The 17,880-nt window shown below is 36.3% G+C and overlaps 1 protein-coding gene across 2 annotated transcripts in view; it reads left to right on the forward strand.

Annotated features, from left to right (window-relative positions):
* The window catches only part of DHX36 (DEAH-box helicase 36), a 40,390-nt gene that overhangs the window by 12,315 nt on the left and 10,195 nt on the right, over window positions 1-17,880 (forward strand). For both annotated transcript variants that reach the window (XM_007057364.4, XM_037908483.2), the window contains 12 exons: window positions 1,870-1,908; window positions 3,340-3,510; window positions 4,638-4,717; window positions 5,971-6,045; window positions 6,242-6,408; window positions 7,091-7,172; window positions 7,839-7,979; window positions 9,928-10,030; window positions 12,448-12,535; window positions 15,542-15,597; window positions 16,233-16,297; window positions 17,596-17,739. In XM_007057364.4, the coding sequence (XP_007057426.1) occupies window positions 1,870-1,908; window positions 3,340-3,510; window positions 4,638-4,717; window positions 5,971-6,045; window positions 6,242-6,408; window positions 7,091-7,172; window positions 7,839-7,979; window positions 9,928-10,030; window positions 12,448-12,535; window positions 15,542-15,597; window positions 16,233-16,297; window positions 17,596-17,739 (1,211 nt within the window). The remainder of the gene's footprint in view (window positions 1-1,869; window positions 1,909-3,339; window positions 3,511-4,637; window positions 4,718-5,970; window positions 6,046-6,241; window positions 6,409-7,090; window positions 7,173-7,838; window positions 7,980-9,927; window positions 10,031-12,447; window positions 12,536-15,541; window positions 15,598-16,232; window positions 16,298-17,595; window positions 17,740-17,880) is intronic.

Consider the following 17,880-nt stretch of genomic DNA (forward strand, 5'->3'; position numbering starts at 1 on the left):
TCTTAAAGCCAGATAGATCTTTTGCCCCCACTGCTTCCCTTGGAAGGCTATTCCAAAACTTCACTCCTCTGATGGTTAGAAACCTTTGTCTAATTTCAAGTCTAAACTTCCTGGTGGCCAGTTTGTATCCATTTGTTCTTGTGTCCACACTGGTACTGAGCTTAAATAATTCCTCTCCCTCTCTGGTATTTATCCCTCTGATATATTTATAGAGAGCAATCATATCTCCCCTCAACCTTCTTTTAGTTAGGCTAAATAAGCCAAGCTCCTTGAGTCTCCTTTCATAAGACAGGTTTTCCATTCCTCGGATCATCCTAGTAGCCCTTCTCTATACCTGTTCCAGTTTGAATTCATCCTTCTTAAACATGGGAGACCAGAACTGCACACAGTATTCCATGTGAGGTCTCACCAGTGCCTTGTATAACAGTACTAAAACCTCCTTATCCCTACTGGAAATACCTCTCCTGATGCATCCCAAGACCGCATTAGCTTTTTTCACAGCCATATTACATTGGCAGCTCATAGTCATCCTATGATCAACCAATACTCCAAGGTCCTTCTCCTCCTCCGTTACTTCTAATTGATGCGTCCCCAGCTTATAACTAAAATTCTTGTTATTAATCCCTAAATGCATGACCTTACAATTCTCACTATTAAATTTCATCCTATTACTATTACTTCAGTTTACAAGGTCATCCAGATCCTCCTGTATGATTTCCCGGTCCGTCTCTAAATTGGCAATACCTCCCAGCTTTGTATCATCTGCAAACTTTATTAACACACTCCCACTTTTTGTGCCGAGGTCAGTAATAAAAAGATTGGTCCCAAAACTGATCCTTGAGGAACTCCACTGGTAACCTCCCTCCAGCCTGACAGTTCACCTTTCAGTAGGACCCGTTGTAGTCTCCCCTTTAACCAATTCCTTATCCACCTTTCAGTGTTCATATTGATCCCCATCTTTTCCAATTTAACTAATAATTCCCCATGTGGCACGGTATCAAACACCTTACTGAAATAGAAATTGTAAGGTAGGCCATGAATGCTCACAAAACTGGGGTTGGTGTGCGGGAGGGGTGAGGGTTCTGGTTGGGGGTCCGGGCTCTGGGGTGGGGCTGGGGATGAGAGGTTTGGAGAGCGGGAGGGGAATCAGGGCAGGGGGTTGGGGCATGAGGAGAGGCTCAGGGGTGCAGGCTCCGAGCAGCGCTTATCTCAAGCGGCTCCCAGAAGCAGTGGCATGTTCCTTCTCCGGCTCCTACTCAGAGGCATGGCCAGGTGGCTCTGCACACTGCCCAGTCTGCAGGCGCTGCCCCTGAAGCTCCCATTGGAGAGCTGGAGGGGGCCATTGGAGCACGTAGAAGCTGGAGCGGGGCCATGCTGTGGCAGGAGCCACTTGGTGCAGACCCTGACCCAGCGCCCTGGCCGGAGCGCTGGAGTGGGCCTGAGCCACATGCTGGAGCGTCGGAGTGTCGCTGAGCCGCGTGATGCAGCCCCGGACCCAGCGCCCTGGCTGGAGCGGGGCAAAACCCAGACCCCATTCCTCAACAGGAGCCCGTGGGCCAGCTTAAAACAGCTCGCAGGCCGTAGTTTGCCCACTCCTGCTCTAAGGCCACAATCTTGCAAATGCTTACACACATACCTAAGTATATGAATAGTCTCGCTGACTTCAATGGGACTACATACAAACTTAGAGTTAAGCATACACATAAGTGTTTGCAGGACCTAGGACTAAGCGTGTACAACTTGTTATACAAGTAAGTTATCTTTTTTCAGATTAAACGTTTGTTGATCATAAACAAAACTGATTGTATTTTTTACCTCCAAAGCATAAGTGTATTTTAAAAATGAATATAACTTTGTTTTTTTCCCCAGAGATTCCGAGAGAAACTTCCTTCATATGGGATAAGAAGGGTAAATGTGTTTATTTTTACTTTGAAATCCAGTGCACCTCTGCTATTTTGTTATAAATATAGAAAAATAAGGGTTTGTAATTCAGACGAAAAATATGATTACTGGATCCAGATTTATAACAGAAGGCCTCTGGTTTGAAATATTTTTTTAGAGGAAATGTAAAGAATCTTACCACCTTCTAAAGACATCAGAACACGTGAGGTTTCATAATTACAGCTAATTTCTTTTCAGAAAAGATTTCGAGCACATTGACGTGCAATATAGGGAAGCTCACTCTGCTTATGTTGAACCATACAATTTTACAGCTAGGCAGCAGTCTCCATGGAAACCAGGAATGAGCACCAAGTATATTTAAAATACTATATAGCTTTTTCATCCTTCACTTTGCAGATTTAACTTTTAAAATGTTACATGCTGTTTGAAACTAAGGTGACTAATTGCCGTACTTACTTGTAATTTTAATAAACATTTTATTTACTGTATTTATATCTAAAATTGCCAGGTGTGGCTATTTTTATTGCTGGTCATGGTATGTATGTGAGACTTATGATTGAACATTGATTAAAATTTGTCTTTATTCCATTTTAGTCTCTAGATCACACAATTGTGGCTGCATGCTGTTTTATGCTACCTACGTGCAATGAGTGAATTATGGACCATTTTAGCCAAAGGGGGTTATTTTCATCTTAAGTTAAATAATTTGTATGTTACATATCAAGGTGAAAGTACTCCATATGCTTTCTTTTGTAGGTTTGTTAGACCTTTAATGGACAGTATAACTTGTACTGTAAATGGACACTTTGAGGTCCATTTTGGCCCCTGATTTTAGTTGTCTCTTTCAAAAAAGGACAAAATCTAAGAAACAAATAGTTCCATTGCTCTTCCGATTCCAGTAACCTTTTTGAGGGGTTTTAAACATTCCCTTGCTGTGACTGCAGCACAAACACTGAAACATTGTTCTGAAATATGTGAGATGGAAAGTGCTGCTGAATGCTATCAAGAAACAGACCAGTCTCTTTTCAGTGACTGAGCTGAACGAAATACAAAAGTCAAACAGGAAAAGTGAGAAGTTAAGCTTTCATTTTCAATTATCTAGGGCTAGCTATATTTTCAAAGGGGTCTCAAACCCTGTTTGTTCATAAACCAAAGTGTTTGTGCAGGACTGTTCATTGTGCAACCCTATTTTCATAAATGATAGTATTCATTCTGTATACACAAGTAAATCGTGCATGGCCTTAGTCATATATTTAAAGTGCATGACACACTTTGAACCTCTGGCCCTAAACTGTTAATAAAATGTGTGTCTAAATGTGTCCCTTTAAAGTACTGTGGCTTGTTCTTTTAAATTGAATTCAAAAGAATAGGGAATTATACAGTTTAAAAAGACTATTTGTCAACATAACATTATATTTTCTTTTCCTTTTAAAATAGGAACTGATAACTATGATCAATAATAATCAGGTGACTGTGATAAGTGGTGAGACTGGTTGTGGAAAGACGACACAAGTTACTCAGTTCATTCTGGATGACTGTATAGAGAGAGGGAAAGGATCTGCTTGCAGGATTGTGTGTACCCAACCTAGGAGGATCAGTGCTATCTCAGTAAGTGCAGTGCTGAAGAATTGAATTGTTTCTTTGAATATTAATTTCCTTTTGCAATAGAGAAATTGTGGGACAAATTATTTACTGCTTGTATTGCAGTACTGCCCAAAGTTCCTAATCAGAACCAGGCCTCGTTTTGCTAGGCACTGTACAAGCATATAGGATGTGTCATTCCCTCAAAGAGTTTACAATTTTAAATTCCCAATTCTGCGAATAGTTGCACCCATAATTAATGTATTTGAGTCATGTTGAAGCGTCTATCAAGTATGTATGTGCAGGATTGGAGTTCAGTGTTGCTTTTCTGAAGTAAGCAGCATTGAAGCTGAACTCTTTGGCAGGTCTGTGCAACCTGCAAGGGTAGTGGAAGTTCACCCAGAGCTTACCTATAGACCTTTGTGGATCTTATTAGTTGGGTTTCCTGCTCAGCACTCTTACCTAATATGGGCATAGTTAAGGGTAAAGAAAAATGTGAAAGTGTCTGTACTTAGACTCTTGCTTTTTGGATACTTTATGTCTTGCTGTTCTTGAGCTGCCCAGAAAGTGTTTTCCTATCACTTTCCTGGACGAAGCAGCACAGCTTCAAAAATTAGTGTCTTCTATGCTTACAGCCTCATTTCTCAATCCTGTGTGATGGTCACAGAATAGTACAGCTAACCGTTGCTAAACAATTCGATCTCAAACTATTGATAAAGAAAATTAGAGGTGAGCATTTCTCAGCTTGGTTGATCTCGTGAAGTTTGACTACTATAATGTACAAAATGCATAGTTTCCATTAAGTACAAATATGAGGTGCTGGGTTATAAAGAGGAGTTCCACTACTGTAAAGAGTTGCATGTCATGCTGTTAAGTTATAAGGGGGAGGATTGAAATACCTTTAGTTCCATCCTTTATAAAACAGCTCTACTGTCTTTTGAAATATATTTTGGGTTATACACCAGTTCCTGGATTGTGGCGAAGGAGTGCTGTATCCATCAGAGGAGGGTATTAAAGGTAGTTTTAGCATTATTATAAACTGACATGTAACTTCTTTATGGTAGATAGTTCCTACTGAAGAATACCTGTAAGTTCAGATAAGCCTTATTTATTTTTATTTTTTTTAACATGATGCTATTTGGTTTGATTTTAAGGTGGCAGAGAGAGTTGCAGCTGAAAGGGCAGAAGTGTGTGGTAATGGCAAGAGTACAGGATACCAAATTCGTCTCCAGAGGTAAATGATAGTTTTCTTGGTGTTTGTATGCTGACTTGAATGTAAACTGACAAATCCAGTACAAATCAAACAGGAAAATTTGAAATACTATTTTAAGCATAGACAGAACATACTTAACTGCTTTCACCCAGAGGGGATTCCTGAGCAATTTTCCTGTAAATGGTTGGGAGGAAAAATAAGTACTTACTTGAAAGCTTGACTACAATGGTTGAACTTTGATGCCACTTAAATTGGTGAGAAGCCAATTTTTGTAGTATAGTCTACTTTCCTGTCACGGGGGAGCAATTTTAAATCTGTAATTCTGTTAATTTAAAGGGGATTTTAATCCTTTATAGATAAACAAAATGAACACCATATGGTGGAAGGATTACAAATAGCACAGGGTAAACAGGCTATCAATATGCACATCTTAAACTGTTAAAAGGTGAGTGAGATAAGAGATGTGGTTGAGGCAGAGAAGGAACAAAACAATGTTATGGTTCAAAGACTTAAAAATATCTTTTGTACTAATTCTGGTTACACTGGAAACCATTTGACTGGTCAAGTTGAAAATCACAGCTTGTGCAATCTGGAAACAGCCTTATTACAACAGACATATAGAAGGGGGTGTTAAAGTTAAAAATGTCAACCGTTTTAGGCCCTGATCCTGTGAACATTTATGCATATGTTTGACTACCATGTGTAGTCTGATTCAAATCATGTAAGGTTAAGCATGTTGCGTCAGTGTTTGCAGGCTTAGGGCCCTAGTGTAGGTGCTGATGTATCTGGAATAATCCTTAAATGAAAAACTAAGCTGAAAAGCTAAAAATAGAGAATATGTTGTAATTTGATCTTCCAGTGTTGTTTTTGTGCCCAGATGGTTTTTATTCAGGATGTACAATTATTCATGGAGCTAAATTATATTCTCATGTATAAACGCTGTTTAACAGAGAACAATATTTTGCCTTGTCTTTAGTGTAACAACAATTTGGGATGAGTAGGGAAAAGCTAATCCTGACAAATAATGGCTGTAAAGCCTGGTACTGTTAGATTGCAAATGATCCATTCCTCATCATAGGCATACTGTGGTCTAGCCCTGACTTAATCCCGTTTTGCACTAATTTAGTTCTAAATGAGCAGGCCTAGAGAATACGTTGAATGATGTAGACTGTCATTATAGACACTTTAAAGTGCATTCTGCTTTGGAGCTTTCAAAGTACTTTCTAATATTTTACAAAAGAGAATTCAAGAATTCTTAATGCATCTCTTTTCAGTCGGTTACCAAGGAAACAAGGTTCCATTTTGTACTGTACAACAGGAATCGTCCTTCAGTGGCTCCAATCAGACAAGTAAGTATTTATATTTAAAAAGAAACTAGTGAATACAACTATCAGTGTTTTAGTGAGCTGGCTTTTTAATGCTTCTGTGTTTTGTTTCCATTCTTTAGCGCTTGGCGCTCTCTCTCTCTCTCTCTTTTTTTTTTTTTTTAAATGCCTTGCTTCTGCTAAACATAAATGTTATCAACTTTGCGTTCTTTTATTTTAGGCAGTTGTCCAGTGTTAGTCATGTTATTCTTGATGAAATCCATGAAAGAAATCTTCAATCAGATGTCTTAATGACGGTTATTAAAGATCTTCTAAATGTTCGACCAGACCTGAAAGTAATACTGATGAGTGCTACTTTGAATGCTGAGAAATTTTCAGAATATTTCGGTGGGTGATATGCTTGAATTGTAATATTGATAAGATATGTAACATACTTAATATTTGCTGTATATTTTGGACTTGTACTTTTTAATAATGCAGTTTTAAAAAAAGAAAAGTGTGGGTTTGACTTAAATCAAAAACAATGATTATATCAATGTTAAGAGGCCTCAAAGTAGGGTGCAATCTTAGAGATTCCTTGATTTATCCCATCATGGTTCTATATTGCTGCTTTTGTTTTCCTCCATGAGATGCCTTGCATTAACTCTACTGTTCTGAACACTATAAGTTGCCAAACAGAGGTTGGCATTATCTTTAATTTTTAAAACTCTCATTTAGCACCTGTAGAGGGCATGAGTGAGTGATAGGCAGTGCAAATCTTCCTGTGGTATTCCAGCCAGTCTACAAGTGGTTCATCTGCCTTGGGTTTCAGTCACATTGGTTAGAACGTAGGGAAGCATGCACTGCTGTTGCCTGTGGTGGTCTATTTAGTGACTTTCTGGGGGTGTTAACTTGATACTTTTCACAAGCATTAAGTGTACATGAAAATCAAACTTAATAGATATGCAGTTAAGTAGAAGGGAACTGTTTGACATTTTTTCTAACTATTTTTGATATAGAATATAGTTACAGTATTAAGTATATTTTATTAGTTTTCTCAGAATTAAGAAGTTGCACTCTTCCTCAATAGACAATTGTCCCATGATCCATATACCTGGATTCACCTTCCCTGTTGTGGAATATCTTTTGGAAGACACAATTGAAAAGTTAAGGTCAGTCTATTTCTGAAAGTAAAGATCCACATAACTGTTGGATACTACTAGGCACGTACGTAGAATGATGTTCACTTTTACTCAGCCTAGCAGTTTGGATTTTCCACAGTTACAAGTCGCATCACACCATGAATAAACTGATGTGTATTTCGGTCTTATTTCAAATGACAACTGACATTTCTGAACTGATAGCAAACATCTTGTTTTTAAAAAAGCATTTTTGACCATGGAAAATTCAGTAGTTTTTTCTGTGTTTTCACAAATGGCATCATATTTTTAGCAAGATGCTGTCAGTAGTCAAAATCAAATTAAAAAAAAAAATCTCAACTTGAAGTCCTTTGGTTTTTTATTTTTTTTTCCCCCTCCCAAACTAGGTCAATTATTCATGTTAAAATGCTTGATCATCTTTGCATTTTCAGGTAGCTAGAGAAACTTCAGTAATTCTTTTTCTGCCTATTTTTATGCTTTGTAGAAGTGGAGCCCACTTTGTAGATAAGGCTTCTTCAGCTGTTTTTCTTTAAAGCATAATATTACAAGGTACAACTAAAATCTTGCACGATATTATCAGTGGGCTGAATCACCAATGTATTTGTTAGTCTTTAAGAAGTGTTTTTTTTTAATTTTTAAATTAAAATAAAATATTACCATAATAAATGTGTACTTTAGATATACTCCAAAAGATACAGATTGCAGACCACGGTTGAAGAAGGGCTTTATGCAAGGACACATAAGCAGACCAGAAAAGGAAGAGAAAGAAGAAATCTATAGAGAACGATGGCCAGATTATCTAAGGCAGCTGCGAGGAAGGTAGGTATTATTTGTTCATTTCTATGCTGTCAGGTATTACCAATTATCTATGTACTTCTACAGCTGAGAAACATGCAATTAATTAGTTTTTATAACATGATTGCCAGTTACGTAAAGATGGCTATAACATTGTGAGTAGTACAGTTCAATGCTAAGTGTAAGTGTGTCCTACATGAGTCAACATACTAGCATAGTATCACACACGCTTGGTTAAATTAAAAGTTGCAGACTCCAAGTCTGATGTAGGGGAAGAAGTCGCAATCCGCCATTTACTATTGGCATGCGCATGTATAGTCCACAATTCTTTCTATTCATCAAACTGTCAGGCTGCTTATACTCTGATCCCTAACTATTTCCCTGATGGCTTCCCTACTTGCTCTATCTTTCCCTTTGTAGTAGATATTGCTAGTAGTCTGGCCTCATAATCAACAAAACAGAACAGTAAACACTCCACAATGTTTTAAAAATATTTTTGACATCCTTTTCTTCAGACTATTCCTTCATAACCCTCTAAACAAACGGATTAAAAATAACATAAACCAAACCTTTGTTATACTTACCATTTTAACTGATACTCTTTGATTTTTTTCAGTCCTTTCCCTTTGGTTGCTTACACTGCTTTGCTCTCATGGACATTACACTGGTTATTTCAAGAGGCATGATATAATCCATCCTAGAAATCCTTTTTTTGTGAATGGACAACCCAGCCAATCCTTCTCCCAGGACTGCACAAATTACATCCTGCTCACTTCCCTACCGTACTAACCATTTTGTCTATTCTGAGGCCATACTCCAAAACTGGATTATATATGTGTGGCTCAATTGTTTGCCTACACTTGAACACACAATTACAAAGATTCTACCCATAAATGACCAGTTGGAAGCCTAAATGTCAATTTACAAGTTTTGCAAGTGGACCTCTTTTCGAAAACATGTCCCTCTATGGGAGATTTTGTTTGAGCAAAATGCATTGGTCAGTTGCAGTAAGAAAAACAAATTGTAGCAGCATTAATATCCCAGGCAGTTAAGCCTTCCTTGCCCACAGGCTTTTGAGGAGTAGTTTCCTGCAGGAGGGGGAAGGGAAATAGGGTGACTGGGGAGCAAAAGTTATCTTAACCCCGTCATGTCTCACCTGTTTTTCCTTCAATAGGGTCATGACAGGGATAAGGAAGGAAGATCTCCTTTTCAGGAACCCAGTAAACACCTTTTTTGCCCCACTTTTCAGAGCTTTACACTACAACATTCAAGCAATGGATAAATGATTTAAAAAAAAAGGTTGTGCAACGTGTTCCCCACCACAGGGACATGTTGCTTCACTTGTCATCCCTGTCTTTTTCAAAGTTCACCACTTTCTCCTCTCAGACTTCTCTTCCTTCCCCTTTTTGCTGGAACTTCAATGATTTTTAATGACTCATTTATAATGCATTCCAAGGTCTTCACTGATTGGATAACTGCTGGCTTGAAGAGTTAAGTCCCTGAGGCACTTAATTAGTTTGAATGGTGAAGCATGAAATATTTGGCTGCAGCAACTTTGTTAAACCAAATAATTAATTTAGCTTAATTTGGGCATGTTATATTCAGAAACTTGACACTTCACTTTACTTATCAATGGAACTCAAAACATTTTGTATATGTTAAGTACATGGGCTAAATATTATGCAGTCTCACTTTGTACTAATTTTATGTCTGTCATAGTGTGACCTAACTGTCTCAAATTATTTAGAGCAAAGTATCATTGTCTTAAAGCTCTCACATTATTCCAGACACTAAATCTAGGGCAAATGTGGTATAGATCTATGCAAGTCTAGTGTATAAACAAAAGAGAACTATATCATACAAGAATACTGCATTTTCTTTGCTGTCAAATTGCAATTGCCTTGTAATAGAAACCCTTGAAACGAGTGAATGTTTTTTTTCTTAAAAGCCTGTCATTATGTACACACTGTAGGTATTCAGCAAGTACTATAGATGCATTGGAAATGATGGATGATGACAAGATTGATCTTGACCTTATAGCTGCACTTATCAGACACATTGTCCTAGAGGAAGAGGTGCGTTTCTCTATGATTTGCGTAACTTATTTTAATAAGTTAATTTTCTTTCTAGCTAAGATCACTTGACTCATGGTGTCTAACAGTTTTCAGAAAGCTCGATTTTAATTGTAGATTTGAATTATTATGCTGAAACCAAAAATCTGCCACTAACAAGCAATCCTGTAAATGTTCTCAAGTCATACTGCTTAGCAAACTGTTTTTCCTCCCACTAGGAGCTACATATCTAAAGGAACAAAAGCCTTATATGGACTTGTGCATGTTCCCATTGGATTTATATTTTTTACAAAATCACTCACTCCAAATAAAATATTTAAGTTAAGATTCTTCTCTGCTTGCAGTGGTGTTACAATAAAAATATTAGGTGTGATCTATTTTAATAGCCAGGGGAAAAGGATACAACGTTAGAACATGACACCACACTTCAGGAAATTCTGCACTGTGATCAGCAGTCACTAAAAATGTCAAAACGGAGATGGAAATTATTTTGGGTTACATCACTACATTGAGACTGAGATTTTCAAAACCACCTGTAGGCTTTAGTGCGTAATTTTCATTTAAGGCCCTGATTCAGGAATGCACTTAAGCACATGCCTTGTTGAAGTCAACAAGATTTAAGCATGTGCTTAAAGTAAGGAAGTGCATATAAGTGCCTTCCTGAATAGGGGCCTTTGACAAGAGTTTGCATCTAAATCTTCGTAGCAGCTTTGAAAATCTCACCCTAAAAAATTCATGCTTCTCTTAGTGATACTGAACCATATTACATAGCCCTTATTACCTAGACAGGGAGCATTGTTTAGTGAATAAAGCACAGAGCTAGATGTCTGAGAATCTCCTACTAGTTCTGACATTGACACACTTTGTTTTTTCCCATCTGTTAAGTGGGAGTAATAGTTTAATTGGATATTAAGGCTTAATAAATTATTTGTGAAGTGTTTTGCAGTCCTTTGATGGAAGGTAGCATAAAATTTAAATGAATTTATTGCTAATTGATATCTTTAAATTCATTGTTGTACTCAATGTGTATGTCAAAAGCAATATCAGTAGTGTAGTAATCAAAGAATGTAGTGAAGAATTTAATTGTGCAAAATCACATTAAAAACACTGCCTAGAAACTTCATGAACATAAAAGTAAATCACCAGCCTTCCACCTTCTTGCTCTTTGTTGACAAATGGGTAGAAAAATTAACTGTACTGTTTTGAGTTGTAATTTATTTCTTTAAGGTATCATGTACTGGGCAAATAGTTTAAATTATTTCAGCTGAGTAAATGCAGTGAAGCCTGTGAATTATTATAATTTAATGATGTCATATTAGTTCAGACATTTACTAAACACGCAACTAGGAGGCTCTTGTCCTGGCTTGTTTTAAGGCTGTTAACTTGTAAACTATAAACTTAGTATTAATATTTAATACAGCTTTTGTATTTTTTTTTAGTTAGCCCTGGAATTACATTACCCCATTACACCTCTGTATGTGCCTAATTACACATCTAACCCAATCAGTTATGTTTTGTTTGCTTAAAAATTAATGGACTTGAATTCTTACTATTGCTTACTTCTGCAGCATCGTGCTTTTGCGGGTGCTAGAAGCAGGATACCAGACTAGATTGCCATTGGGTCTGATCCAGTGTGGTAATTGTTTTCTCTTTAAGTTAAGCTTATTTAGAATTCAAGTTTCATTCTGCTGGTTTTTATTTTAGAAAGTATGTCACGGAATATGCAGACATACATTAGTGATTAAAATCCCTAATGAAATTCTGAGAAAAAGATATTTCAGTTACTTATATACATTGTCAAAAAGATTCTACACTTGAGACAGTATAATGGATATCAAGCACTACAATATGAGTTAATTATAGGAAGAAATAAGTGGACCATGGAATAATTCTGCCTTCTTTGGACAAGCAACGCATCTGTTGACTGTTACCTTATTTTAAAGGGATAGTCGGGTATCAAAAAAACCATATTTATAAATATCAGATTTCCTGTGTTACAGATAACTCGTTAGATAATTAAAACCTGAGAAAAATAACTTTTTGCTGTTTGTGCTGCTTACTTTGCATTCTTTTGTTTGGAAAATTAAAATAGACTTGTTCATAATTCTCATATTTAGTTGCACTGTCAGTTTCTCAAACTAGTGCAGAGCTACAATATTGTGGATTGCAAACACTATAGAACCTTTTAAAATCAAATTTCCATTGGAATTTTTTTAAAATCCAGATAAAATGTATGCAGTCATTCCTGTTTTTAAAAAAAAAAAAAAAAGAAGAAGAAAAGAAAAGCTCATAAAATTTTGTGGAATATTTGATTCAGTAGTGCCTCAAGTTAAATGTCATCTATCCAAGATATTTACACGAATGTACAAATGTTTGAGTATTTAGTATGTAATTTAATCTGTTTTTCCATTCATGTATAGGATGGTGCAATACTGGTGTTTCTCCCAGGCTGGGACAATATTAGCACTTTACATGACCTCTTGATGTCACAAGTCATGTTTAAGTCAGGTAAAAAATAATTATAAGAATAGCATTTTGTTCTTTCTTAGTGACCATTTCTTCAGCAACTTTTCTGGTTCATCCGCTTCTCCATCTTTGTTGGCATTCCTCTATTCTTTTCCTAGCTCCCTCCTCTCTGTGCTCATTATATATACGATATCTTTGCACTTATGTATTGTCTTTCATCCAAAGATCTTGCCGGTGACATTTATTCCCATGGTTGAGTTTCCATCTCCACGTTGATGACTCTCAAAGCCACATCTCCCTCCTTCTGTCCGTTCTCATATACAGAACTCTCCTGGATGGTCCATCTCTCTCCAAATATGAACTTTCCTTTTTTCCTTCCTCTTTGCTGTTGACAACTCCTTTAAAACTTATTTCTTCTACAAAGCTTTGTTATAATTCTGTCCAGTGATGCTTTTATTCCCTCCTGCCACTGAACTGTTTGCCCTGTGCTTTAGATACCAGTGGTTTGGGGAAGTGTTGCTTCTTCAAATAGCAATTGTTGAAGGGAACTAACAGTATGTTTATATTGCAGTTAAAAACCCGTGGCTGACTTGTCAGCTGATTCAAGCTAAGGGGCTGTTTAATTGTGGTACAGATGTTCAGACTGGATCCTGGGCTGTGGGACCTTCCCATCTCACAGGGTCCAAGCTCTAAGACCCTGTGAGATGAGCGTTCCAGAGCCCAGACTCCAGCCCAAGCCGGAACGTCTATACTGCAGTTAAACAGCCCCTTAGCCAAGTCAGCCAGCATGGGCCAGCCATGGTTTTCTAATTGCAGTGTAGACATAGCCTAAGTATTGAAGTGCACAAGTATATTAATAGGCTTAGAAGGGTTAGATTTTTATCTATAAACATTGATTTCATAGTACACCCACAAACCAACCAAAAAATATTTTCATTGATGACCAATGAAATTTACACACAGGCAAAGTCAGAAAAATGCTGCTTGAGGACTTATTAGAGTTTGATTTAAGGATATTTAATTTGTATATTTTGATGTGATGTTGACAATTTGATTTTTAATAGTTATAAAGCTTTAACTTTTTTTAATCGTCTACTGTCATTAAATAATTGTTTGACACCCCTCCCAATAATTCCTGCATCTATGAAAAATGTTAATTTCTAGAAATTGAAAATAAAACAAACATTGATATTATCCACTGAATTTATTTTAAAAAAAATTAAAATTGAATTTAGCCAAGCCTATATATAAAGCGTTCACTTCTGGACTTGTAAGTTAAAACTGGTTTTCATCACAAGAATACAGGTGTACAAAGTACCATTGTATAAAAACACAAACATGGAGTATATTCCTACCTCCAGTGATAATACCAAAGATGGTAATTTCCACAGCAACAAATTGTTGCCACATTTGATACTAGGTATAGATAAAACAGTAAAGATAGGTGATCTCTTAAACACTACTCTTGGTATATTGCAAATGCTTTCAATCAAGTATCTGCAGAATTGATACTAAATGATTTTTTGGTTTTTGCATATTTAGAAGCTCTCAAGTTGTGCTAACTAGCCCAAATACAGTACAGCAAGTTCTGTTCCACAGATCTTACCAGTTTCCTTTTTTTTCAAAATCTTAAAATTACCCTAAAGGTACAGATGTTACAGCACAGTTATGCTTAGAGGGCCACAATAAATGGATGCTATGATTTTTAGAATTAAACCAAGGACAATGGTTTAAAATATTTTCCTGTGGCTGACTGCCGCCTTTCTCTTCTTTTTGCTGATAACTTTGCTGTTGACCAACTAGAAGGCCATCAGCTCATATTTTCAATGCTGACAGTCAGCTTGTTGCTAAGCACTTCATCTGTCATTAACCAGCCAGTACTGCATTGCCAGCAGAAGCCACCTATGTTCTCTGTAGTATTGCTTATATGTTAGTGTGGAACCTGAACAAAGCATCTGATAGAATATGGATTGAAGATGAAACTGATCACAAATTAACTCATTAGAAATGTGTTAACCTTTTAAAAACTCCATGGAAACTGGTAATTTTTCCATAATGTATCAGTTAAATTAAACTGCATTATTTCATATAACTTTTTTAATCCCAAAATCAAATGGCCGAACACAAAAGTACAATTTTGTCACAATTGCAAAAGCTTGCCAGAACTTAAGAAAAAGACTTTAAAATGAAAGTGTTACATCTGTATCTCAACAGAATGCTCTGTATGTTTGTTTCTGTTTAAGTTTCACCGTATTGGGTGAGAACACACTTTTTGCCCTTGAACCTTTTTTCAAGGTTAACACTTGAGCAGAATTTTTAAGGCTGCTGCCCTTAATGTAGTGCATATAGAACAGGCTTAACCCTCCTATTTTGGAGTGTTTTGAATTAGATGTCCTTCTTATTAGTGAAACTTCACTAATTTTAGAAATGGAACATATTTCAGAATCAGAGTCCATTCAAAATAACTGAGTGGTCATTTGAATCAATGTGTTGTTTCTTGAATTGATGGTATATGAATCTGACTTGTGGTAGATCCAAAATGGAAAACTGTTCATAGAGAGAAATGAATTCTTTATCCGGAGAAACTGGGTGATTGCCATGTAGCTATGCTTGTCAAAAACCTCAGCATAGTTATAGCTAAACATTATTTTAATATGTTTGTTTGGCACAGGAATGTGTGTAGGTTTTTTTAACTTTAATTGTAGATGCTCATATCCTGAACAACCTAACAGAGATATGACCTGTTCAGACTGGGACATAATTCTGTATTTAGTAAGTGTTTCATCCCCTTTCTCCAATGAAAATTTAGAGTAATGCAGGTTGGCTGGATATGGTGTGGTCAAAAGAAGCGTTAACTTAGGTATAATGATGTATTACCAAAGTACTGGAAAGTACATTTATACCTGTTTGAAGAAAGGTGACTAGGAATGAGAAACAGTAGATTTACAGCTTCTCCTTTTTTATCCTTTGTGTCCAGATGATTTAGTTTTGCAGTACAGCACTGAATTTTCCATGACATACCATTATGATTACTGTTTTAACTTTCAGATAGATTCATTATTATTCCTCTGCATTCACTGATGCCTACTGTTAATCAGACACAGGTATGTTTCATTACTTACAATATTCTTAACTTTTATTGTGTTAAACTATAGTAAACATTGGTAAATTATAATAAATGTCTTTTTGTTTTAAGTGAAATCTTCTAAACACATAGATTTTGAGGATAAAAATGTTTTGCTATAGGTTCCCCCCCCCCCCCCCGCCCAATATAGCCTATGCATAATTTAAAATAAAGCTAAGTGAATATTAAATTTCTCTTTGGCTTGTAGGAAATAGTCCATTTATATTTTTATAGTGCTTATCTGTCCAGATAGCACTGCTGCAGGTACCTTTGAACATGGTGTTGATTATGGCATTGTTTAGCGCACACGTGTATGTGTATAAAATACTCTTATTAAAGAAGATATTCATCACCATAATATACTTATGTTTAACTATATTTAGGGAATACACGTGAATTATTGACGTTCTCAGAGTAGCAACCCTATAAATATTTATGACTGGGATACTTTCACAAACAATTTCCAAGTCCGTTAACTGCATGAAAGCAGTTGCTGGAAAACAGATAGGAGGGCAAGTGTAACTGTTCAGAGCTGCAAAACACTGAGAATGACTGTGCTTTGTTTGATTTTGATAAATAGTCTGTTTTACTTCTGTTAATTATATATCTTTTCAGGTTTTTAAAAAGACCCCTCCTGGAGTACGGAAAATTGTAATTGCTACCAACATTGCAGAGACTAGGTAAAACATATTTTTGTTTCTACGTAGGTAGCCACGTTTTAATCAAATAACACAATTCTTGCAAAATAAATGCTAAATCATAACATTAAAGCAAAAATGTAAATCTGTTAAATATTTCTGAAAACATGCATTTGGTTATTCATAAATAGGTGGTACAGTGAATTAGGGATTTTTCTTTATAAATATGCTAGACTAGATTGATTAAATCTTCAACCCTTTTTATTGGACGCTGATTGCTCTGTGGAATGGTCATAAAGTGACTCAGTGAACAGATCTGTAGTATTATTAATCTGAGCTACTTACTACTCCTGACAAGCTTTTTACCCCTTTATGTAAATCCTGTTACCACTGCAGGGCCTGGTTGTCTCTTTTTTGCATTGCTCATCAACATGACTGACTACATTCCACTGTAGAATTCTGACAGTTCATGCTTAAGAAAATATACAAATTGACTGTAAGATCCCATGTTGAGTTTGCAGAGCTGACAGTTAAACCACCTTTTCACTTGTAAACTGAGAAAATATAGAAGTTAAGACAATAAACATGAGCTTCCATAATGCCGTCTTTAGATGCTTGAAGCTTTTTAAGTATTGGTCAGACTTTTCATATAAATCAAGCTAATGTACATTAGCCCCTTTTTACCATGCTTATGTTTTCTTAAGTTCTGTCCATTACTTTCTATAGTTATTTAAAACTAGAGCACCCTTCTGTAAATCGTCCATACTTTCTTATAACATGTAATGTAACCTATGCCAGATAGCTTCAGCTATGAGTCCTGCTGAAGCATGGAGATCATCTGCAGGGGCTCATGTAAGTGTCGATTTCAGTTCATGGCAAAGCTTTAGAAATTCTTTTAGCATATGGCATGGCTTTGGAGAATTAATTTTACTGTTTTTGGTATATGAAATGCGTTTTTAAAAACACACACAAATCTTCCACTTATTTGCCCCTTTTAGAATGATTCTGTGGTAATGTGGCATCTACTAGTGAGTGATACCAAATATTATTATCACTACATTATACTTGCTGTTGTGCTTCAGCAGAGCAGGAGCTGCTTAGCCTTACTTCAGAGAAATGTGAAATGAATGTTTTTAAAATGTGTGCAGGATTGTCCCTCTATTCTCTTGACGTGCAGCAAATACATTTGTGTATTTGCAGAGCTCTTAAAATGACACCAATGAAGTTTGTAAATATAATTCATCAATTAGTACAGCAAGTAGATAAAGTATATCCTGCACTCTGTAGAATAACTTTTCTATGCATACTGTAAAGATACGAAAACCACTTATTTTTGACAGCATTACCATTGATGATGTGGTGTATGTCATAGATGGAGGAAAAATAAAAGAAACTCACTTTGATACACAGAACAACATTAGCACAATGGCAGCAGAGTGGGTCAGTAAAGCTAATGCCAAACAAAGGAAAGGTCGAGCAGGAAGGTAAGAGAAATGACTATCGATATCAGAAAATTTCTGGGGCAATACACTCTAAAATGGAAACAAATGTGATCACATTAGACATTAAAGTTTTCAACTTTCAATCAATTACAGTAGTGTACCTTAAGACACTTTCAAGTGCTT

The sequence above is a fragment of the Chelonia mydas genome, chromosome 9 (genome assembly GCF_015237465.2).
Source record: "Chelonia mydas isolate rCheMyd1 chromosome 9, rCheMyd1.pri.v2, whole genome shotgun sequence".
Taxonomy (NCBI): domain Eukaryota; kingdom Metazoa; phylum Chordata; order Testudines; family Cheloniidae; genus Chelonia; species Chelonia mydas.